This window comes from Puntigrus tetrazona, chromosome 17 (assembly GCF_018831695.1).
Source record: "Puntigrus tetrazona isolate hp1 chromosome 17, ASM1883169v1, whole genome shotgun sequence".
In the NCBI taxonomy this organism is placed as follows: Eukaryota; Metazoa; Chordata; class Actinopteri; order Cypriniformes; family Cyprinidae; genus Puntigrus; species Puntigrus tetrazona.
Window position 1 is genome coordinate 20,824,633 of NC_056715.1, and position 22,728 is coordinate 20,847,360.

Genomic DNA, 22,728 nt, shown 5'->3' on the forward strand with positions numbered 1-22,728 from the left:
TAAAACACATTTACAGGTAAACTACTGTAAAGGTGCATTTACAGTAACTTACGGGCAATAGTGCTGCCACGAAGTTGCTGTAAAAATACAATAAAGTCAAACAGTGCAGTGTAATAAAAAACTTTGAACATTTTGGAGTATAGATCTGTTTTCAACCAAGAGGAACTCATTGATTTTCATCTTATTCCAAGCATAAATAAAAAGTCTGTCTATTAGTCCTTCATGCAACTTACTGAATGTGGATTTAACTTTTGCAGAGAATGGACAGGATGAATTCTCCGCTCTTATTGGGCTGGTATGTGGATGGTACGATGAGATACTCTCCGCCTCCAGCCTGAAGAATTTCATCACCTGTCTTGCATCCTGAAAGGGCCTGCTTGTTACCACAGGTTTTCTTCCATGGAAAAAGCTTGATCCAAACTTTCCCTCAGATTTTATCTAACAGATAATGAAACAAAAATTATTTTCCTACTAGTCCTACTACAAGTTATTTCATGACGACATTTGGGGTCTTACATGGGAGCTGCAATCCTTTCTGAGTTTAAGAGAAAACTGGTAAATGGATTTCGCATGCCGAGCCGTAAACAAAGAAACAAACAAAGCAGTGCTTGCTTACCATTTTGAATATCAGTTATATTGACAACTTTCTTAATTTTAAGCAGCTCATGTCATGAAAATATTTGCACATTGGGATGCTTTGGAAAGATCCTGTAACAGTAGAACAGCGCTCTTGTCTGTGGTGCCTTCATTTAATTAAATGTTCGTCATCAAGTCCATCAGATAATTATTTAGAAGGTGGTAGGTGAAGACAAACTACACAAACAGAAAAAATCTCTTAAAATTGGTATTCTTTAAGTCCTAAATTGAGCTGTGATCTTCTAGACTACTTTTATATTATCCTGTAATACTCAAGTATCAGTAAAATAAAACTGTTAAGGTTTTGTGCCCTAAACTGTCCACTTGATGGCACTTTCTGGACTAATTTTTTTTTTTTTCTTGACTTCAGTGACAAACTAGTGGTTCTGGAGGACCTGACTCTGGTGGTCCCAAGTCTGGTTGTTCTGGAGGACCTTACTCCAGTGGTCTCAGAGGTCACCAGAGTTGCCTGATTTCAGTCCTGTTGTCATAATCAAGAACATCTTATAGACCTGCAGTTTAGAGGAAAACCACTTCATATGGATAGATCTGTATTGTAGACCTAAAAACCCTTTGTATTATGTTGTGTTGAGAAATATTTTTGCTTACAATCTTGCAGACAATTTAAAAAATTAACGAGCATCTAGTATTAAAATAAAATATGCTTGAATATTCTTTTCTTTGCACCAACAGTGTAAAATATATTACAAATACGTATATTACATGCATAACGTTCCAAAAATTGTCATCAATCATCAAGAATTTTTGCAATTACTACAAACATTTAGCTCATTTTAAGATGATCGTTTTATGAAAAAGAGAAAAGCATTTTAACGGAAAGATAAAATGGCAAAAAATAAGTATTTCATAATTTATTATTTTGATACAAAAAAAATTTATATAATGAAATAAATATTTGGTTGCCTAAATCAATAATTGTTTTAGAGCACTGTTTATTTTCACACTGCTTCGTGCATTTGTCGACAAACCTCCTGAGATAGTCCCTCATGAGTACATGGCAAGTCCTATCCACTAAAACACAGAAACACAAGTAGACTGTAAATGTATGAACTATGAATGAAAAATCACACAGAAAATGCTTTAGTAGTTGCAGCAAGCTTCAGAAACCATTCCCCATCTCCACCTGTATAGATCTGCTACTGCGCAATTTTTAATGCATATGTACACAGCAGCAGTATTTCTATAGACATAACAGCAGCATGTCTGTGGACAGATCGGCAGTGGCAAGTCCGAGTATGGAAAAAAAAAAAAGCATCAAAATAATGCCCTACTATACTGCAGTGCACCAAAGCACTCAACAGAGGACAGTTAAATGTATGTAAAGTTGAAAACTATTCTGCATAATTCAGTTTGTCTTATATTTTTGCCCATGGATGTTTTTGCTTATTAACAAATGCTCACGATTTGATTATTACTGTTGTCTCTAGTAACGTTGTGCTTTTTAATTTCCATCCTTATTTTTGGTTCAATTCAAACCAGCAATTTTCTATCAATATATGAGTAAATTAAAACAACCCAGCATGTTGGGTCACGTATTATGTTTATTTTTAATTTTTTGCTTGTGTGTTAGCCTGTGCTACCTACACCTAAAGGCCTTTTAAGGGCCACACCACTAAACATCTTTGGCTTTGTAAGTGTATGTTTTGACAGAAATGTTATATAAAGACATAAATACATGGTTCTCACAAAAATATGATACATCCGACCTCTGTGATTTTCCATGTTCAACATACAGATTAATCAGTAGTCATTAATGAAAAAAATTCACACAGACATATACAATATCTCAGTCCAACCATCAAAAAACTGTTATGTTGCCAAAAGCAGAAAAGCACTTTTAAATGAATGAAGCTGCTCACAGTGTCACAGCTAAAAAGTCAGTAAGATGTAAAGTCAAAAATAATAAGAAGAAAAAGTTTGAAGGGTCATAAAGTTACTCAGTTTACACTCAGGCAATTAATGACGTTTACTGACAAGAATGTGAAAAAAGCTATACTATTTAAATACTATAAATGTAATTGATGTTGACACATGGACTCAAGTCACTTCTCTGGAATTTATTCAATTTAATAGTATTTATGTAAAATATTCCAAATAAAGATTTTGTATAATAAAGTGTGAAATAAATTACTTTCAGCAAAACTATGTCAGTGTTATACTGCAGTAAGGGTATCATCATACTGTAAAATGAAACTGCGGTAATGGCATTATACTGTAAAATAAAAGGCCATTATACTGTAAAACACATTTACAGGTAAACTACTGTAAAGGTGCATTTACAGTAACTTACGGGCAATAGTGCTGCCACGAAGTTGCTGTAAAAATACAATAAAGTCAAACAGTGCAGTGTAATAAAAAAACTTTGAACATTTTGGAGTATAGATCTGTTTTCAACCAAGAGGAACTCATTGATTTTCATCTTATTCCAAGCATAAATAAAAAGTCTGTCTATTAGTCCTTCATGCAACTTACTGAATGTGGATTTCATTTTTGCAGAGAATGGACAGGATGAATTCTCCGCTCTTATTGGGCTGGTATGTGGATGGTACGATGAGATACTCTCCCGCCTCCAGCCTGAAGAATTTCATCACCTGTCTTGCATCCTGAAAGGGCCTGCTTGTTACCACAGGCTTTCTTCCATGGAAGAAGCTTGATCCAAACTTTCCCTCAGATTTTATCTAACAGATAATGAAACAAAAATTATTTTCCTACTAGTCCTACTACAAGTTATTTCATGACGACATTTGGGGTCTTACATGGGAGCTGCAATCCTTTCTGAGTTTAAGAGAAAACTGGTAAATGGATTTCGCATGCCGAGCCGTAAACAAAGAAACAAACAAAGCAGTGCTTGCTTACCATTTTGAATATCAGTTATATTGACAACTTTTTTAATTTTAAGCAGCTCATGTCATGAAAATATTTGCACATTGGGATGCTTTGGAAAGATCCTGTAACAGTAGAACAGCGCTCTTGTCTGTGGTGCCTTCATTTACTTATTAGTAGTGCTCCGGCACTTCTGGTCAACTATAAAAAGTTGGACTCTGTTGACATTACAGTTCAACTCATCAACGATCCTGCCTAATTCATGCTGAACTGAGTTCTTTTAGAGGCAGGATGGTGGTAAAGTCTTTTCCTTGACTGGAAAAGTCTTGTCACTACAGATGCCTCCAGGATGGGCTGGGACACTACATGCAATGGGCAGGCAGCCTCAGGGTTCTGGGCAGGACTTCAACTCCTTTGTCGCATAACTGCACGGCGTTGGTGGTAGTGCTTTTAGCTTTGCAGAGGTCCCAGCTGCAAGGCAAGCACATGTTGGTCCGCATTGACAACAGTGTGGCTGTTTCATACACCAAAAACACAGATAAAAGAATACAAAAATATAATAAGTAAATAGGGAACAACAATATGCAATTTCACAGTTGCATGTACAGTTATATTACAATAGACAGTTTTGTATGTACAGGTATATCATGTGCCCATTAAAAATATAGACAAAGTATGTGTGTTAGATAAATAAGTGTATAAATAGTGTTGTCTGTTCCACGTTATTGTCAAGACTTCATAAGAAGGATTGCCTGAGGGAAGAAACTTTCAATGACTGGTCGTTCTGGTGCTCAAAGTTCTGTAGCAGACCACACCCAGAATATCAGCAGCTCTGAGCAGCTCTTTGCGTGTTACAGAGGACAGCAGAAGGTGAAGACTCCCTAGAGGTGAGGGCTGACTCCACCCACATTGTACCCTCCTCCTGGGCTTTGGAACACAATGATGGCAGACAGAGTTGCAGGCTGCATAATACATAACACCTTCGCAAGGTTCTACAATCTTCGCATAGACCCAGTTTCTTCCCATGTGTTGGGTAATGGGTAAATGGCGAGAAGAACAGTTTCCCTCACAAGGGGACGCAAACGCCTTTTTTCAACAGAAAGCAAACGCTGGTCAAGCACCCCCAGCAGTCAGACTCGGGGGAGAAGTCTAATGGCTGGCCAAATACAGATGTTAGCATATCCAGAGCTCTGGTAAGCCCATGTACTGTGCTAGGTGTCCCATGTGATGAAACTGCCTTTGGGCAATTCCATATGTTTATTCTTCCATGGTATGTTTTCCCTGTGTATTTCCTCGACAGACCTGCTCTGTTAGTCTTTGTTGAAAGTAGATTCATCCTACTACCAGGTAGTTCCTGCCTTAGAGACCCATTCCATGTGTACAGTAGTACTGCCCCCTAGGTCTGCCTATAGAAATGACACCTCACAACTTGTAGGATGTGGTCTCCATAGTAACCTTGGAGGGCATTTTCTCCAACATTTCTCTAGCCAAGATATGAAACAGGAAAGATATGAAGCAGTCTTTATCTGAGGGTTGAAAATTCGTTCTGCTGAGAAATTTTTGTGAAGGTAGCATGGCCTTCTCCAGGCATTATGTCCCTTTCCCACAACTCCGAACCACTAACTAAATGCAGTGACAGTCTCTGTATTTGGCATAAACCTGAATCAGTAGATGCATGCTATTGCCTTCGTATTCGGTGAAAAGATGATCACTGTAGTCAATCAACACTATATGGGGATGCGCAAAATCCACTCACTAATTCTCTTTGGTGTTGGAGTTGATTGAGGCGCCTAAGTAAGACCCCAAAAATCATCACAACATTATGTCTCAGTTGTCTCCAGCAGGAAACAAGGGTTATGTCAATGTAATATGAAATACACATTATAATTTTAAAACCTACGCGATTAACACTGAAAACTGTGATGAAATTTATATAGTTTACTTGCCTCAGGTGGAATCTGTGAAAGTTCAAAATAAAAATAAAGGTTAACTTCAAACACAAAGGCATCATACATGCACAGTACAACTAAATTTTTTGCCTCCTTGGTTAATACTGACTGCAAACACGTAGAAACCAATGCCATGGTGTGCAGAGTGGCGTCTATGTCTCTTGTCAGGTTTCTGTATGAGAGTCACCAGAACATTGTTCTGGCCCTGTTCACAGGCCTTATCCAACTCATTAATCCTCAGCCAAAACTGGGGGTTTTTACAGAAGCTGTCTACAATTAAAGGAGAAGAGGTATAAGAAGAAGATTCAAATTCACAACCAGCTTTATAATTCAGGAAAAGCACCTTCATAATTCATGCAGCCTCCATCTGTGCTCCCAGAAACCCAGCTGCCATGGTGGTACTTGGAAATCCAGTGACAAGCAGATCTCTCTTCCAGAAAATCAGGACTGGTACAGCAGATATCCATGTTGTCGAATGTTCTAAGGAAATCTTTCATTGACATCCTGCAAAAAATAAATAAATAAAATAATTCCTAGACAAATTGTATTTTAAGACATTTTAAAAATGGATATGAAACATGGATCACGCTCACCAGAATTCTCCATTTTCGTTCACAAGGAGTTGTTTGCGGTCCTCATTGCTCACTGTGTTCCACAAAGGTGATCTTAACGAATTGTGCAAAATAAATGTCAGGACAAAGGATAACTTTAACAGTTTCACAAATTGTACATTTTGTTAATTTGTTGCTTTTGTTTTTACTGGCATTTGTTCTGCTCTTTTGGTTATCTGCTATAATGTTTAATAAAAGCAGAGCTTACTTGTCACTCCAGTCTCCTTCCCACTCACTGTCTCCCCATGGGTTGAACAGTCTAACCAGCTTAACTGGGTTTCCACCACTCGTGACCTGTTGAGCACATATTTAGTGGTTTATAAATGTGGCAGGCAACAATTTTTAATAGTGCATTTAATAGACTATTGCAAACTGTAACATTTTTGTTTATACTTTCACATGGAGTAAAGTATGTTTAAAGTAAAATACTTATTGTTAACTATGTGTGTACTTAATGGATGGTAAAAGATTTTTTCCCAGCAAGTTCCCACACACTTTCCAACAGGAAGTCTAGAAAGGTTTTAAAGTCCATGCTTGATATGTTCCTCACACTGTATAAATGGGTCTTAATACATGAAATTATATATCTAGCATCAGTCAGGGTTGCCAGGTACGTTTAACAAAGTCTTCCCAGTTGCTAATTAAGCTAAATCACAGTCAAAACATGCACAATTGCAGTGTTTTTTTCTGCAGTAGTAGTGTAAAAGTAGCCTAATTTCATGGGTAAACTGCAAACCTGGCAACACCACAATTATATTTTATGAAAGGATCCACTGCAAGAGGATTTTAGCTTGAACACCCCAGATTAGATTTTTTATATATTTCTACAAAATATTCAAACAGATTTTATCTTTTCTCACTTCTGTCTTAGCAGAACAGTTGCTAACACGAGCAAAAAGGCAAGTATAAACTAGTGAAGAGTGGGTGTGTTGAATCAAACTGGCTGGACTCCAGGCATTTTCTTTTGTCTTTAAAATATTATTCTTGGTATCTTTTGACATTATCTGACGCACGCTAAGACTTGAATCTGTCGGTCTTACCTTGTAAACCTTTGTCACGGTGTAAGCGTGGCCCAAGACTATGCCATTTGATAACCGCGTCTCTTTCTGATTATGTGGAAAAATACAAAAATCATCAGGAGACAGATAGCACCATGTAAAAGTGTAAAAGTTGCTTTAAAATAGTTTGTTTTTGTCTTGGCATACAGAGAAAAGATATCGAAAGGGGTTTGAAGGTATGGGGGAATTTTGGGAATTTCAAAATAATCCTTTATTTAAAATATTACTTTAATATATAAGTTTGATATAAGTTTTTAGTTTAAGATGACAATAGGTGAAAGATATAATTACTCTTTGCCTACCCCTGCTGGAGTTTCACAACCCATAAGGACCTCTGACTGGTAAGCACGGTACATTATCTCCCACAAGTCATTAGGAGCCGTATTCAGTTCATAGTGCATATGGACCCCACCGGTAAAGTCCAAGAGGGCCTCAGATACTCTACCACTATGCATGTCAGCGTAGGAGCCGCACACCCTGAAACAGTCATTATAACTCAATACAACCACTGCACATGAACCACAGGTCAAATTACAGCCATGCTTGCACTGAATACAACAGCGCTATTGTTTATTATTATTGATGAGACTTTATAAAGTCACAGAAAAAGATGTGCATGCACTTACTTGGCATATGCTTTTTCCAGTAAAGCAGGCCAAAACTCATTAAATGTTTTTGATTTCACAAAAATCAGCTGCCGTCCGATTGTTGGCAGTTTGTCATCAATCACAACGTCATACCATTTTCCAAAACGCCAGAACTGTAAATTTATACAGTGATTGAACGACTGATACAATGAAACACGAAATATACTAACTATTGCATAGGGTTTTGGAGGGGTAAAGGATTTGTTTACCCCAAAATGAAAATTCTGTCATTAATACTCACTCTCGTGTCGTTCCAAACACGTAAGACTCTTGTTCATCTTTAGGACACAAATTAAAAGAATTTTGATAAAATCAGAGATCTATCTGACCTTCCACAGACAGCAACACAATTGAAATATTCTCAGCTCCAGAAATATAGTAAATACATCTGTAAAACAGCATTTGTTAAATCAGTGACTTACTTACTTAATCAGTGACAGAAAGACATTACTCCGGGGAGAAGAATGGTTGAGTAAATTATGTTAATTTTGTTTTATTTGAGCAAAAAAAGTATTCTCCTAGCTTTGCAAAACTGAAGTTAAGTTACTGAAGTCACATTCTGTTTTACAGATGTATTTACCATGTTACTGGACCTGGATAATTTCAGTTGTATTGCAGTTTATGGAGGCTCAAATGGCGTTCTGATTCAATAATATCTTAATTTGTGTTCTGAAGATGAATGAAGGTCTTGGAGAGTGAGTAATTAATGACTAAATTTTCATTCTGGGGTGAACTAACCCTTTAGTCATATGGTCAAAACAGAAGTAAATATTCCGTAGGAATTTGTAAGAACTTACTCTGAAATGAAATAAACCAGTATAATTGTGGCTGAATGACTGTCCGTCTGGAACAACTTTATGTAATAGTTTGTTTTGAAATGTTAGAGCCCCGACAGAGGCCAGAAACCAGCAGTTTCCTGAAGGGGGGAAATAGAGTATTTAATTGGATTATAGATTCTCAACACTTTTAAATCAACTCCTTTAGTTCCTTTTGTAATGAGGGTCTTTTGATTACACATGCCAGATTTTGTGCAAAATTCTGTTGGGCCACCTAGCTCAGTAATTTGGTCCCTAAAGGGTGGAGCTAGACTCACTGCAGAATATTGAACAGGATAGGGAAATTAAAACACAAAGGGAATAAAGCATCTTCTTCACTGTTGGGCTTGTTTACAGTTTATGAGTATATGGTTTTTTTTGTCATTTTTGAGAATGATGTTGATCGCTATTTTTCCGGCATACACCATGCTAAGTAAGGGTACTGTTTGCAGTGGAAACACAAGCTAGCTCAGGATGTACTATACTGTATTGTACTGACCCATACCACTCAAACCTGCTCCTAGGGCCACTGTCCTGCAGAGTTTTGTTCCAACCATAATTAAACACACCTAAACCTATTTAAGGTCTTCAGATTCACTCAAAACTTGTAGACAAATGTGTTTGAGCTGGTTGCAGCTGAACTCTGCAGGATATTGGGACACTCCTGGTCTATAACAACAAAACTGAGGTTGTCCAGACATACCTATATTTCCTTGGGCATAGTCAAACCTGGACACTGTCTTTACAATAAATTCAGCCAAATTTGGATATAATACCTGAAAGAAATTAATTAATAGAGCTTCAGTATTGATCAACAAAACTAAACCTTTCAGCAAAAATGCTTCTATTATATATATATATATATTTAATGCTTCTTTTTGATTTTGTGCAGTATTGTCAGAACTGGCAAAAAACAGGACTGCCTACATACCGTTGGTCTTATCCACTCCACCCTGGCCATGTCATCTTTCTCCAGCAGCCCTTCGCCAATAGAACAAGCATCTGGTGGGAAAAACTCATCAACAAAACTCTGATTTGTCTTGAGACAGTAGTCTTGTAGAAAGTCGTAGTCCTGATCCATGAACTTCAGAGGATTTGTTTCAGAGCCCATGCCGCCCTTCATGTTGCGGTTGTTCATGACTTTTAAGCACATGCCGTGTGGAACCATTGGAGGAGGCATCTTGAAATCTGTCTGGATTATAAAAAAAGGAGGAAGATACAGTATCAATAAAAATATATTAAAATGCTATGATAAAAGTTAACTATGTCCAGCAAATGTACCAAATGACATTACCAGACCTAAACAGTTTATATTCATTTTAAAGTCATCTACTGTTTATGCTTCAGCTATACACCCACAATGGTTTATAAATCCTTACAGAACAGCTTAAATTATTAATTATTACATTAATAATGTAAATATGCAACATATACACAAATTTATACAAGTTCTGATACAATTCGGTCAGTTTTCATTCATATAAACTTACTAGTTTGTATTTACAATAAAAATAGAGTTTATCCATTCCTATTAGACTAATTAACTTTAACATATTCCATTACTGAAATTAATAAGATGTATATGTACCTTCAAGGCTGCAACAAATTACTGGAACAAGAAGTTTTGCCCAAATTAATGGTAGTGTTTTCTGTCTGTGACTGGCTTTTCATGCTTTTAAAGCACCTGCAGAAGCCCCACCCAACTACCAGCTTATGTGTTTGTTCACAAAGAAGTGTTTGGCAGAGTCTTTGTCATCCTGAGAAACACTTGGCACAGAAAAAAAAATGTTGGTCAACATGTTTCACAGCATGGAAATTATTATTTTTGTCTTATTTGCAAATAAAGACAATTTGTGTTATGAATTATTAGTTTCGAAATGGCATGAGGGTAAGTAAATTTTTATATATTTACATATATTAACTAGTCTTTTTATATTATAGCACCTCTAGTCCTTCAATCCGACTGGTCAAGCAATGTTCAAGAGTGGACTCCACCTGTCTGATTCAGTCTATGACTCTCAGTTCTTAGAAACCCTTTTGTAAATCCTAAGCACATGTATTTTCATATCATTGCTTCATTGATCAATAAAGCATTGAATCCAAGATTATGTGGTGTTACCCCATGATAAGGAGCACAGTGCATGTGTTTTTGTGACTTGGTAGCATGATCCATAAATCCATCAGGTCTTCAGACATGAATCCTCCATCTAGTTCTGCGTAAGATCCACAAACCCTGTAAAGGCAAAACCATTTTTGATGCAGTAGATTTTTTGCTACAATGTCACAGACATGATGTAATATGATGTGAGTGTTTATGGATGTTACAGTAACATACACATCCATTAAGAAGGATCAAAGGTAAGATCATGCACGCTTCACACATCAATATTCTAGAGACAAGAAATAATAAGTAAATTCATTCCGTCTTTATATCACAGCATCTGCTGGCACCTGCTTTGCACAACATGCATGTTACCTGTTGTGGGAGACTCTCAAAAAAAAAAAAAAAGAACCTTTCAGTACCCCTAATAGGGACACTTTAACAATGCCTTTGATTTAGTTTGCGTATTGGGATTCTTAAACATAAGAGGTAATTATTTAGTTTCACTTTCAACCTCCACAAAAGCTACATTGTCTGTATTGTTTTTATATTACCAGTTATTAACTGCTTTTTTTTGCCAATTCAAGATGGCCGAGCTCCATCGGTTTCCAGGTCATGGAGGATGGAGGAGTGAGGAAACAAGAAGGGATATTAAGAAGCAGCACTTGTTTTCATGATATGCCTTTAGTGTTTTTGACTGAACTTCTGATTTCTGCTACTAGCTTGTTTCCAAAAGATCTTTATAATGTTAAACAAGCAAAACATCTTCATCTCCATCCTGAGCAGCGAGTCTAGTGACTGAGAGGACTGAAAATTGTTATTTTTGTCACGTCTTTGGACTCTTTCGTTGTTGTTTATGTCATGTGCTCCGTGTGCCCTACCTTCAGCTTTAGGTAATTGTCTTTATCGTCTTCAGCCGTGTCTAGTTAATTTAGTGATTACGTTGTATATTTAAGTCCTTTGTGTTTGTATTCAGTTTGTCCAATCGTCGAGGTCCATAGCTGTGGTTTATGCTCTGCCTGCCTGCCTGCCTGCCTATATATTATTATTTTTCCTGTTTCAGACGATTAAATCTATTTAAGTTTATTTTACTTGTCGTGTGCTCCTTGCGTTAAACCACACCCATAACAATTTTCCTGTATTTCAGTCAATTGTGGTTTATATCGTTTTATTTTAGCAAGAAATGGCTAGGTTTAGGTTGGGGGTAGGTTAAGGGGTCTAAAAATCTAAATTGCTTATTGATAAAAAATGAAATATCAATAAAAAATGCTCTGATATGAAAATCCTATTATATATAATATATGTGAATATTTTAAGTTTTTAATAAAAAATATGTAGAAAAATTTGTATGTTTTGTTACGTATTAATACGTAACATATTAATTACAAATGTAACTAACACAAATATAAAGGAAAAAGGGTTAGGGTTAAAAAAGAGGAATTCTGCTTTTCCTAGTTTTCAAATTCATTTAAAAATTCATAAACGTTCTGATATCAGATGGGCATTAAACCCTATTTTATGAAATTGTATCTTCCATCATATTTTTTCATCCTAAATGATGTCTCTTAATCTTTTGAGGTTAGATGTTTAATGCTACCGCTTAGAGCCCATGTCATAATTTCTACAGATAAACCCAAACTTACCCGATTTGGAGCCTTGTTCATAATCAAGCCTGGTCATCTCATCGGACGTGAAGAATGGTTCATGAGGTGACGCTAATTCCTGTTTAGGCAGAATCAACAAATCACATTTTAATAAAAAAAAATTAAAAATGTATTAAACATTATTATTTACCTACTTAAGGGAGCAACTCATCTTTGTACAGCTCATTTCTTCTGAGAGATTTCTAGATCAGCTACTGATAGTCCTGACCCAGGAACTTTACTTTACTTTACAATATCATCAAAATATACAAACAAAACAGGTCTCACATTTCAGTTAAAGTTATGCTTTCGTATTATTCTAAATGTTACTGAGCGCTATAATTCTCAAGTATCAGTACAATAAAGCAAAATTAAAACTAAACAACAGTTTTAAAGCTTATCTAGTGTTCTTGAATCATGTTTTTAAAAAAATGGATTAGTTTAAATTAATTATTTGAAAGGATAAAAGGAAAACATACATCACACCTGCAAGGATCTGGCTGGTCAGAAAGTATGGTTTTGTGCAGCTGTGGAATACAGTTTTCTTCTCTCTTTTTTTTTTTTTTACTATCCCACCCCTTGGTTTGTGTAGAGATAGTTTTTCCTGCTATTCAGGCGACTACATAAGGTTCAGCATGTCAGGGTGTAAAGAATATTAAAATGCCTCACACCCACAGTATGTGATGTCATGGTCCAGAATTACAACATTCCTAACTCAATCTCACTAAAAGACTAGGCTAAAGTAGATAATAGTCTAACATTCGCCTTTCACTTATGCAAACACCCCCCAGAAAACACAAAGAAAACAGCAAGATTCACAATCTTGAAAGTAGTTTAAATCTGCAAATTTATTTTAAAGATTTTAAAAATATTTCATGACTTTGTCAAGTCACCTTTATTTACATTGCACTTTTATCAATACAGACTGTGGCAAAGCACTGAACAGTATCAAATATGAGAATAGAGTGTCTATGATGTAATATAACAAAAAGTTAAAGGCGTCAGAGACGTCTTTGTCCAGCTCAGTTCAATATAGAATCTGTGCAATCAAATCAACAATCAACCACAGCAACGTCAGATTGTCAAAAGCACTCATCTGATACCAGTGGTCATGTCCCAATAGTCTTTACCTGACTCTGGGGGTCATCTAGTTGTCCTCGTCTTTGCTGACATTCAGGGCTGTAGACATTATCTCTAGGTCCACTATCTGATCTGGATACGGACTGGAACTGGGGTGACTATGGTGGCATCAGAATATGAAAGAAACAGACTAATATTAGCCTAGATGTCATTCCTTTTACAATGTAACAAGTACATTATGTGTTATGGGGAGTGTTCCTGGTTCCGGTTGATCTAATTAATTTGAATATTAGAAACATATTAGCAGGCTGTGTGTTAGCCAGGTTAAAGAGGTGGGTCTTTAATCTAGATTTAAACTGACAGAGTGTATGTCTGCCTCCTGAACAGTGTTAGGGAGTTTGTTCCTAAAAGTTCCTAAATAGAAAAAAGGTTCTGCCATCCATGGTTGATTTTGATGTTCTAGGTATTATCAAATGCCCAGAGTTTTGAGAGCACAGCGGACTTGGAAGACTATAATTTGGTAGGAGTTCACTCAAGTACTAAGGAGCTAAGTCATTCAGGAATTTATAAGTAATTAACAAGCAGGACGTCAGAACCGGGCTAATATGGTCATACTTCCTGGTTCTAGTGAGGACTCTACCTGCTGCATTTTGTTTATCAAGAGTGAAGAAAACCCACCCCACAAAAAAGTCTAACCTCAAGGTCATAAACACATGACTTAACACTTATTAGTTTGACGTTGAGATAATAGGTCACAATTTTTTGAGATGGAAAAAGCAGTTTTACAAATGCTAGAAATATGTCTTTCAAAGGAAAGCTAGCTAAACCAGGTTCCTAACTAATGAACAGGAATTGGCAAGTGTCAGATAGCATCCTAGATTATTACATATGTGTTTTTAGGTTTGATAATTAACACCTTTTTTTCAAAATGTATCAGTAAGAATTTATTCAGTAAGATATTACTCAGAGAGGTAATATGTAAAGCATGAAAAGTAACGGCTGTAGTACTGAGCCTTGAGGTACTCCTGCTCTACATTTACTGCTACGAACTGATGCTAGTTAGTATAATCTGAACCACTTCCACTAATGCCAACAAAGTTTTCTAGTCTATTCAAAAGAACAGTGTGGTTGACAGTGTCAAACGCAGCACTAAGATCCTGTAGCACTAATAAAGAGATACAACCACAATCAGATGATAGGAGCATGTCATTTGTAACTCTCATACGGTCCAAATACTGACTGGAAATCCTCACAGATACCTTTTTTTTTACCATTTCTAGTATATTTGACAGAAAAAGGAGATTTGAGATTGGTCTGTGGTTAACTAGATCTTTATCAGAAGTATGGAGGGAATTAAGTTATATTTTATTACTTTAAACAGAGATAGTAAGACAGTCTCAACAGAAAAGCGAAGCTACACGGCGCAACAATCACAAACCTCCCAGCAGTGCGGCTTTGTCAGGACTGGCGAAATGAAATGTAGCTAGCAAAGGTAAATGTAACAAGCAAATTATCAGCCAGCAACTTTTTAGCGAATGTTTCATTGTTTGTGACAAGTCCATCTGATAGTTTTTTAAAAGGCAATAGCAAAACAACACAGACGACAGACTTAATTTTGTCAAACATTTATAAGTATAAAATTCATGTTCATTTAAAAATCAAGAAAGTTTATTGAAATATCCCTAATATTAGCATACTCTTGAATTGAAATTATTCACTAAAACACTAAATTAAAAAAGAAGACAGAGCAATTATATAGGTATTAATACAATTATAACAATTTTCATTAAATATGGCTAATATCAGATATTCCTGGCAGGTTAATCATGTTTCAAAGTACTGCAGGACACAAATTATTTGCCATTTAGATGAAAATAACTGCAAATAGATAGATATTTTATTGTAGACCTACATGTGGCCTAAAGTCCCCTTACATGGTGTAGAGAAATATTCTTACTTCACAATCACAGTATCAGAACTAGTATTATATCATCAGTGTATACAATGAGAAATTCATCACATGCATCATTTTTTTAAACTCGCAGTTGCTACAAAGAGTTAAAACTGGCATATCAAATGGCATTTAAGAAAAAGAAAAAGGCATTTTACTAGAATGATAAAAGGACAAACACGAAATGGCACATCATCACAATTTGTTCATCAGTTTGAAATAGAAATATAAAGGGAGATAAAGAAATGTTTAGATCACTGCTTCTTGCATTCATTGCTAAACATCCTGGCAAGAAGACATTCCCTCATGAGTACATGGTTAGTCCAATCCACTGAAACACAGAGACACAGAAACAACTTGTAAATGCATTAACTATTAAGTATGTGTACGTGTTTCGAAATATCTGGGAAAAAAAGTCACGTTCACACCGGAATTACCTCACTCTCATCGAGAGTTATCTTTCCATTTTCACACAGTCTCTGGAAAATCCCTGATGAAAAGAAAAAGTATGTTCATGTGTAATAACTCCAAAACATAATACCCAGGGGCAGGAAGCTTGGGTGTATGAAAGGATTGAACAAGAACTTTTTATATAGTTTGTGTCCAGTAAACCGGAGTCCTACTCACTGGCCATGCAGTTCAAACGCATGACAAGGCATATGAAGCCCTCCAGAGAGATCTGTTCAGTAGCTCCTCCATAGCGGACAAACATGAGATTCAGGATGTCTTCATTTAGATGCAGTCCTGTAACCAGACATACAGTCAATACAGTACATTTGCAGTGTGTGAATGAACATGTTATATCAATATATTAATATTACATTAATACCTCTGTGTTCTGTTTTATGGGTCACTGGACACAGAGGTTGGCTATTATGCCGAATGTAACATTTGCAGAAATATTAAAAGTAATGTAAATATTGAATACTAACCTACTCTTAAGAAAAGCACAATATTTCAAACAACAGTTCTCTAGAGGGAAGCATAAGTCTTAACCTGTTTTCTCTAACGCATTTTGCAGTTCGATGAAAGACAGAACACCATCTTTGGAAGAATCCATGCTGTAGAAGATATTCTGTAAAAAAAATGAATGCATTGCTAAATTTCTTGTCTATATATATAATAAAAGTTTGTTTCCAATAAATAAACATTCCTGACTTAAATCGGCTCACCCTGTATGTCAAGATACTGTTCCATAGGCGAATGAATTCTGGTCCAGAGAGTCTTCCAGTAACATTGAGCTATTGTTATTGTTATAGTCATGGAATATTTCTAGAGTTAAAACACGGTTCTTTGCAGTATAGATGCAAATAGAAGCTGAACCTGGGAGATAAATCACCATTCAAAAAAATAATTTTTATGTTTTTTAATTACATGCTTAAAGAATAAAGGATACATCTGACATGGCTATTATGCTTCTACAGGAATCCAGGCCAAATCCTTCAGTGTTTTTATGCCCTAAAGGTATAGGTCACAAAAGATACATTAGTGAGATTTCGAGGCTAGCTACAGTATATTTCACACAGAATAGACAGGATTTTTAAACACTCACGTCCGAGCAGGTTTTCATGAAGAAGCGATTGAAGTTTCTCAGCATCGACAACTTTATACTGTTTCCAAAGAAGGCATTCAAAAGAGTGAAGTGTGTTATATTGATGCACAGCAGCTGCAGATTAATTACATTTTTGATAACATATTAGCCTTCATATTTACTTGATCAGAATATTGCCGAAACAGTGCTTTAGTTTTCAATCTTTCATCCGCTTCTTCAGTGTAATGAACCTCAAGGTGAGAAAAGATAATAAAAAGAGTAAAAAACTACTAAAATGACAACTAATTTTATAATTATATATAAATCTAAACCTATACTGTACCTATATAGTTGCATTATCAAAAGCAGGGCAAAAATGAATTAGCTTTCCATAATTGCAGATTTTTTGTATCATTACCTCGCCTAAAAGATCCACAAGAAAATCTTTCTCCATTCTTTCTGTGTCCTTTCTAAAAAAAAAAGCATTTAACCACATTTTTCCAAGCATCAGTAAAAGTCTGTCTATTAGTCCTTCATGCAACTTACTGAATGTGGATTTCATTTTTGCAGAGAATGGACAGGATGAATTCTCCGCTCTTATTGGGCTGGTATGTGGATGGTACGATGAGATACTCTCCCGCCTCCAGCCTGAAGAATTTCATCACCTGTCTTGCTTGTTGAAAGGGTTCACTCGTTACCACAGGCCTTCTTCCATGGAAGAAGCTTGATCCAAACCTTCCCTCAGATCTCATCTAACGGATAATGAAACCAACTTTAGTGTCACTGAACATGGAAGAAATTAATGTGCCAGAAAGGTACAGTATAACAAACAATGCAATATGCATTAATACAATCTGAAATGCACAGTGCATTTATTAAACCAACGTGACCAGCTGAAGAAACTGTGATATAATTTATATATGTTACTTGCCTCGGGTGGAACCTGTGAAAGTTCAAAAGAAAAATAAAGGTTACACAAAGTCATCATGCATGTACAGTATTTTTAGTGCTCTATTTGTTAATACTGACTGCAAACACGTAGAAACCAATGCCATGGTGTGCAGAGTGGCGTCTATGTCTCTTGTCAGGTTTCTGTATGAGAGTCACCAGAACATTGTTCTGGCCCTGTTCGCAGGCCTTATCAAACTCATTAATCCTCAGCCAAAACTGGGGGTTTTTACAGAAGCTGTCTACAATTAAAGGAGAGAGGTATAAGAAGCGGATTTATATTCACAACAAGCTTTATAATTCAGGAAAAGCACCTGCATAACTTATGCGGCCTCCATCTGTGCTCCCAGAAACCCAGCTGCCATGGTGGTACTTGGAAATCCAGTGACAAGCAGATCTCTCTTCCAGAAAATCAGGACAGATACAGCAGATATCTAGGTTGTCATAGGTTCTAAGGAAATCTTTCATTGACATCCTGCAAAAGAAATGCAATAATAAATATATATGTATATATAAAACTTAGACAAATTATATTTTGTGAAAACAAGGATCACGCTCACCAGAACTCTCCATTGTCGTTCACAAGGAGTTGTTTGCGGTCCTCATTGCTCACTGTGTTCCATAAAGGTGAGCTGAAAGAATTGTGCAAGGACAAAGGATAACTTTGACGATTATAAAATTTGTGGAACTAAGGACTGCATATCTACTTCCCTTTGCTTTTTGCCAATGATTCTGCTGGTTATCTGCTATAATGTTTAATGAAATTAGAGCTCACTTGTCACTCCAGTCTCCTTCCCACTCACTGTCTCCCCATGGGTTGAACAGTCTAACCAGCTTAACTGGGTTTCCACCACTCGTGACCTGTTGAGCACAGATCAAATGTGGCAGACATTTAATATTTTTAATATAAAATAATATAGTATGATATTTTTAATAGCGTTAAATTTTACAATTTTGCAAAGTTTGAGGTAAAAATTTTTTTTTTTTTTTCACTGGATGGTAAAAGATTTTTCATAAGTTCTCATACTTTCCAACAGGACAACGCTTGTAAAGTCAGTAAAGGGTTTTGACAAAAAATCTCCCTGAAGCAACCCGTGGTTAAATTCCATGCTTAATATGCTCCTCACACAGTATAAATGGATCCTAATACATTAAATTATATGGTTGGTGTCAGTCATCAAGGTTCCCAAAGAAAAAAAAAATCCTCCCAAATGCTAAGACAAGCCCAAACATTGTCAAAAATTGTGGTGTCTGTGGCATTAAAAAGTTAAGCTTTGAATTTGACTTTGAATTTTTCTTACCTGGTAAACTTTGGTCACGGTGTAAGCGTGGCCCAAGACTATGCCATTTGGTAACCGATTTTCTTTCTGATTATGTGGAAAAATATAAAAATTATCAGCAGACAATTGGCACTGTGTTCCTGGAATCCTAGAGAATTAATTTATTTATTATTTTTAAATAGAAAAGACTTTGTGTGTGTGTGTGTGTGTGTGGTTGATGGCAATTTGGGGTTTAGTTAGTAAAGTAGATATCTATATAATCAAAGTAATCACAATAATCCTTTATTTAAATTATTACTTTAATATGTTAAACTTTAAGATGATAATGTGTGTAAGATATAATTACTCTTTGCCTACCCCTGCTGGAGTTTCACAACCCATAAGGACCTCTGACTGGTAAGCACGGTACATTATCTCCCACAAGTCATTAGGAGCCGTATTCAGTTCATAGTGCATATGAACCCCACCGGTAAAGTCCAAGAGGGCCTCAGATACTCTACCACTATGCATGTCAGCGTAGGAGCCGCACACCCTGAAACAGTCATTATAACTCAATACAACCACTGCACATGAACCACAGGTCAAATTACAGCCATGCTTGTACTGAATACAACGGCGCTATTGTTTATTATCATTGGTGAGACTTTATAAAGTCACAGAAAAAGATGTGCATGCACTTACTTGGCATATGCTTTTTCCAGTAAAGCAGGCCAAAACTCATTAAATGTTTTTGATTTCACAAAAATCAGCTGCCGGCCGATTGTTGGCAATTTGTCATCAATCACGACATCGTACCATTTTCCAAAACGCCAGAACTGTAAATTTATACAGTGATTGAACGACTGATACAATGAAACACGAAATACACCATTGCTTGGGGATTCGATGGTCAAAACTAAAAATAAATATTTTGTAGGAATTTGTAACTTACTCTGAAATGAAATAAACCAGTATAATTGTGGCTGAATGACTGTCCGTCTGGAATGACCTTTTGTAATAAGTTGTTTTGAAATGTTAGAGCCCCAACAGAGGCCAGAAACCAGCAGTTTCCTGAGAAAAAGAAAAAAAACACCAGTTGAGTTAATTTGAAATCTTTCATATCTCTCAACTCATATCAGAATTGCTAGTTGTGCTAGGGAAACCATTTACTTTGTTTTCAAGAGATTTATTTACTGTATAGATTTTTTTCTTTATTTTATTACTAGCTCCAACCCTAATTAAACTAGCTCCGACCTTAACCAGCTAATCAGTGTCTACAGATTCACTAAAAACCTCTAGTCAAGTGTGTTGCAGGACAGGTGGATTAGAAACCCTTGGTAACTCAGACATACCTACATTTCCTTGGGAATAGTCAAACCTGGACACCGTCTCTACAATCAGTTTAGCTGCATTTGGACACAATACCTGAAAGAAAATAAGTAATACAGCTTCAGTACTGGTAAAATGATCCGTTCTGGGAAATAATAAGACCTGAATTAGCTCTAATATCTAATTACAGATGAAGTTTATTATGTCTTTTCAATTTTGTTAAGCGTTTAGCTTGTCAGCTTTAAAATAAGATATATATATTTCACACAATTTTGTGCAATGCTGTCAGAATACACACACCAAAACACAGGACTGCCTACATACCGTTGGTCTCATCCACTCCACCCTGGCCATAACCTTTGGGTCCAGCAGCCCTTCGCCAATAGAACGGGGATCTGGTGGGAAAAACTCATCAACAAATCTCTGATTTGTCTTGAGACAGTAGTCTTGTAGAAAGTTGTAGTCCTGGTCCATGAACTTCAGAGGGTTTGTTTCAGAGCCCATGCCGCCCTTCATGTTGCGGTCGTTTATGACTTTTAAGCACATGCCGTGTGGAACCATTGGAGGAGGCATCTTGAAATCTGTCTGGATTTTTTTTTCAATAACAATAGAAATATATTACAACGATGAGAAAAAGGTAGCCCTGTCACATTCATGTCCAGCAAACATGACATTCTCTGCCGCCAGAAATATCATACACAAACTATGTTTTTAAAATGTCTATACATCTGACGCAGCCGTCTGAAAACTGATGCTTTTGAACGTATCCAACTTCGTATATATCGGTAGCTCACGTTCGAAAAAAAAGAGTTCAAATCTGAGTAAAAGGCAGTTTAAAATGGCATGGCTGCATCAAAAAAATGCCTTTTGATATGAGTTTTGCATTTGGTGTAGGGCATACTTCCAACATGATAGAGAATTAGCTTTTAGCAACAGTCCAGATATTCTGTACTGTCGCAATTTGTAACTGAAGCAAGGTAATAAAAACACAACCTTAGTTTTAGCACCGCTCAGTGGATATTTTTTCTATGAAACTGCGCCTCACTGCAGAACAAAAGGTCCAGGGATCTGTTTGAACCCATATCCAGGGGGTGGAGACTGTTAGTTTTAAATATATGTAAGGTGGAAGGAGTTGGAGCTATATCCAACCTCACCCCTTGGATCTTGTGTTTTGCAGTGAGGACCATCTGCTAAACATGCAGTATAGTACATAAAACGGCGTTGCACAAAAAGTGCACAGAGGTATATATTTTTTCGAGACCAGGTTGGTTATAGCTGTCGTTATTCATTATTAAACCTAAACAAATTCCATCATGTTATTGATTTTTCTGCGTTAGCCTTGCATTTACAATTAGCACTTGAAGCGTTTATCCAAATCAACTTAAACTGCATTTACAGTACGCATTTTATCTATTGTTAGTGCCATTCTCTAATGTTAATGCTTTAGGTATGCACACACAGTGAAATGTAGTTAATTTACGCTAGTACTCAAGTGCTTCGCTTTGCATAGATTACAGCATAAATGAAAAAATATACATAAATGTAAATTAAACCAGTTTATAGCTACGTTATCTAAATAGTTTGCATCCCTTCCTATTAAACTAATGAGCTTTAACTTATTGCATTATTGAAATTAAAAAATGTTAACGTACCTTCAATTATGCAACAAATGACTGCAAGAAATTTCGCCCCAAAAGCCTGGTTGTCCTCTCTGTCCGTGAGCGGCTTTTACGCACGTTTGCGCTACTTCATGCTTTAAAAACGGCAGAAGCCCCACCCAGCTCTCAGCTTAAGTGTTTATTAACAAAGAAGTGATTGACAGATAGTCTCTCAATGGCATTTTAAGAAACTAATATCCTTCACACCTGCCACAGAAAAAAAGAAATGTTGGCCAACATGTTTCACAGGATGCAAAAAATTATTTTCCCCCTCAGAAAATAGTATTTTCCCCCCTGTTCGGATGTGCACAGTTTATTTCTGCGAAAGCATTATAAAATGCATACAGTTTGTTAGGATACGGTCACAGTGTGATAAGCGTGTTAGCGCTCTTTTGGGTTTTTGCTAAGCCTCAAAAGCCTCAAAAAATTTGCAGCAGATACCAGTTAGTCATGTCTGGACTTGTTTTGAATGTTGCGTTCTACTCATGTTCTACTCAGTTCATTTAAAGTTCTTGTATATAAACTACGGCTATTTTAGTCAAATTTTCCTGCTGCGCTTAATAATATGCTGTCATGGTTTAACTTGGCCTCAAGTAACTTTACAGCCTTTGATATTTTCTTGACAAGTGATCCCTCATGACCTACATAGGTATGTAAATTACATGTCA

The 22,728-nt window shown here is 36.3% G+C and overlaps 2 protein-coding genes across 6 annotated transcripts; both read right to left on the reverse strand.

The window, feature by feature from the left end:
* Positions 1-345: 345 nt before the first annotated feature.
* Positions 346-12,913, reverse strand: LOC122361695 (calpain-1 catalytic subunit-like). Of its 5 annotated transcripts, XM_043262567.1 has the most exons (17): positions 12,784-12,913; positions 12,305-12,383; positions 10,680-10,793; positions 10,149-10,327; positions 9,492-9,752; positions 9,264-9,336; positions 8,543-8,661; positions 7,725-7,858; positions 7,401-7,575; positions 7,081-7,146; positions 6,249-6,334; positions 6,023-6,094; positions 5,773-5,933; positions 5,539-5,699; positions 5,427-5,438; positions 3,130-3,335; positions 1,562-1,668 (listed from the first exon to the last, which is right to left on the reverse strand). In XM_043262567.1, exons 5-17 carry the CDS (start codon positions 9,738-9,740, stop codon positions 1,662-1,664), a joined length of 1,521 nt encoding a protein of 506 aa, XP_043118502.1. In that variant the 5' UTR covers positions 9,741-9,752; positions 10,149-10,327; positions 10,680-10,793; positions 12,305-12,383; positions 12,784-12,913; the 3' UTR covers positions 1,562-1,661. The 5 variants fall into 5 exon arrangements, with proteins under 5 accessions (XP_043118501.1, XP_043118502.1, XP_043118499.1 ...); XM_043262566.1 differs by lacking the exons at positions 1,562-1,668; positions 10,149-10,327 and adding an exon at positions 346-438; XM_043262564.1 differs by lacking the exon at positions 10,149-10,327.
* A 2,080-nt stretch (positions 12,914-14,993) lies between these two features.
* LOC122361693 (calpain-1 catalytic subunit-like) lies at positions 14,994-22,200 on the reverse strand. The gene is made up of 22 exons (XM_043262562.1): positions 22,055-22,200; positions 20,727-20,987; positions 20,426-20,498; positions 20,026-20,144; positions 19,776-19,909; positions 19,452-19,626; positions 19,116-19,181; positions 18,590-18,675; positions 18,375-18,446; positions 18,129-18,289; positions 17,896-18,056; positions 17,798-17,809; positions 17,413-17,618; positions 17,285-17,336; positions 17,049-17,117; positions 16,888-16,945; positions 16,732-16,793; positions 16,508-16,576; positions 16,332-16,410; positions 15,963-16,079; positions 15,773-15,825; positions 14,994-15,666 (listed from the first exon to the last, which is right to left on the reverse strand). The coding sequence occupies exons 2-22, from the start codon at positions 20,973-20,975 to the stop codon at positions 15,640-15,642; spliced, it is 2,100 nt and encodes a 699-aa protein (XP_043118497.1). The 5' UTR covers positions 20,976-20,987; positions 22,055-22,200; the 3' UTR covers positions 14,994-15,639.
* Positions 22,201-22,728: the final 528 nt, after the last annotated feature.

What these genes read in the sequence shown, in the direction of transcription:
- LOC122361695 (XM_043262564.1), bottom strand. Translation starts at nt 10,733, where the DNA reads ATGGATCATGCTACCAAGTCACAAAAACACATGCACTGTGCTCCTTAT. An exon ending in TGGAGTGGATAAGACCAACG is followed by an intron (nt 9,337 to 9,491) that starts GTATGTAGGCAG and finishes AATTTCTTTCAG; the next exon opens with GTATTATATCCAAATTTGGC. An exon ending in CTGGTTTATTTCATTTCAGA is followed by an intron (nt 7,859 to 8,542) that starts GTAAGTTCTTAC and finishes ATAAATTTACAG; the next exon opens with TTCTGGCGTTTTGGAAAATG.
- LOC122361693 (XM_043262562.1), bottom strand. Translation starts at nt 20,975, where the DNA reads ATGCCTCCTCCAATGGTTCCACACGGCATGTGCTTAAAAGTCATAAAC. An exon ending in CTATTCCCAAGGAAATGTAG is followed by an intron (nt 20,145 to 20,425) that starts GTATGTCTGAGT and finishes TCTTTTTCTCAG; the next exon opens with GAAACTGCTGGTTTCTGGCC. An exon ending in AGGCCGCATAAGTTATGCAG is followed by an intron (nt 18,057 to 18,128) that starts GTGCTTTTCCTG and finishes CTTTAATTGTAG; the next exon opens with ACAGCTTCTGTAAAAACCCC.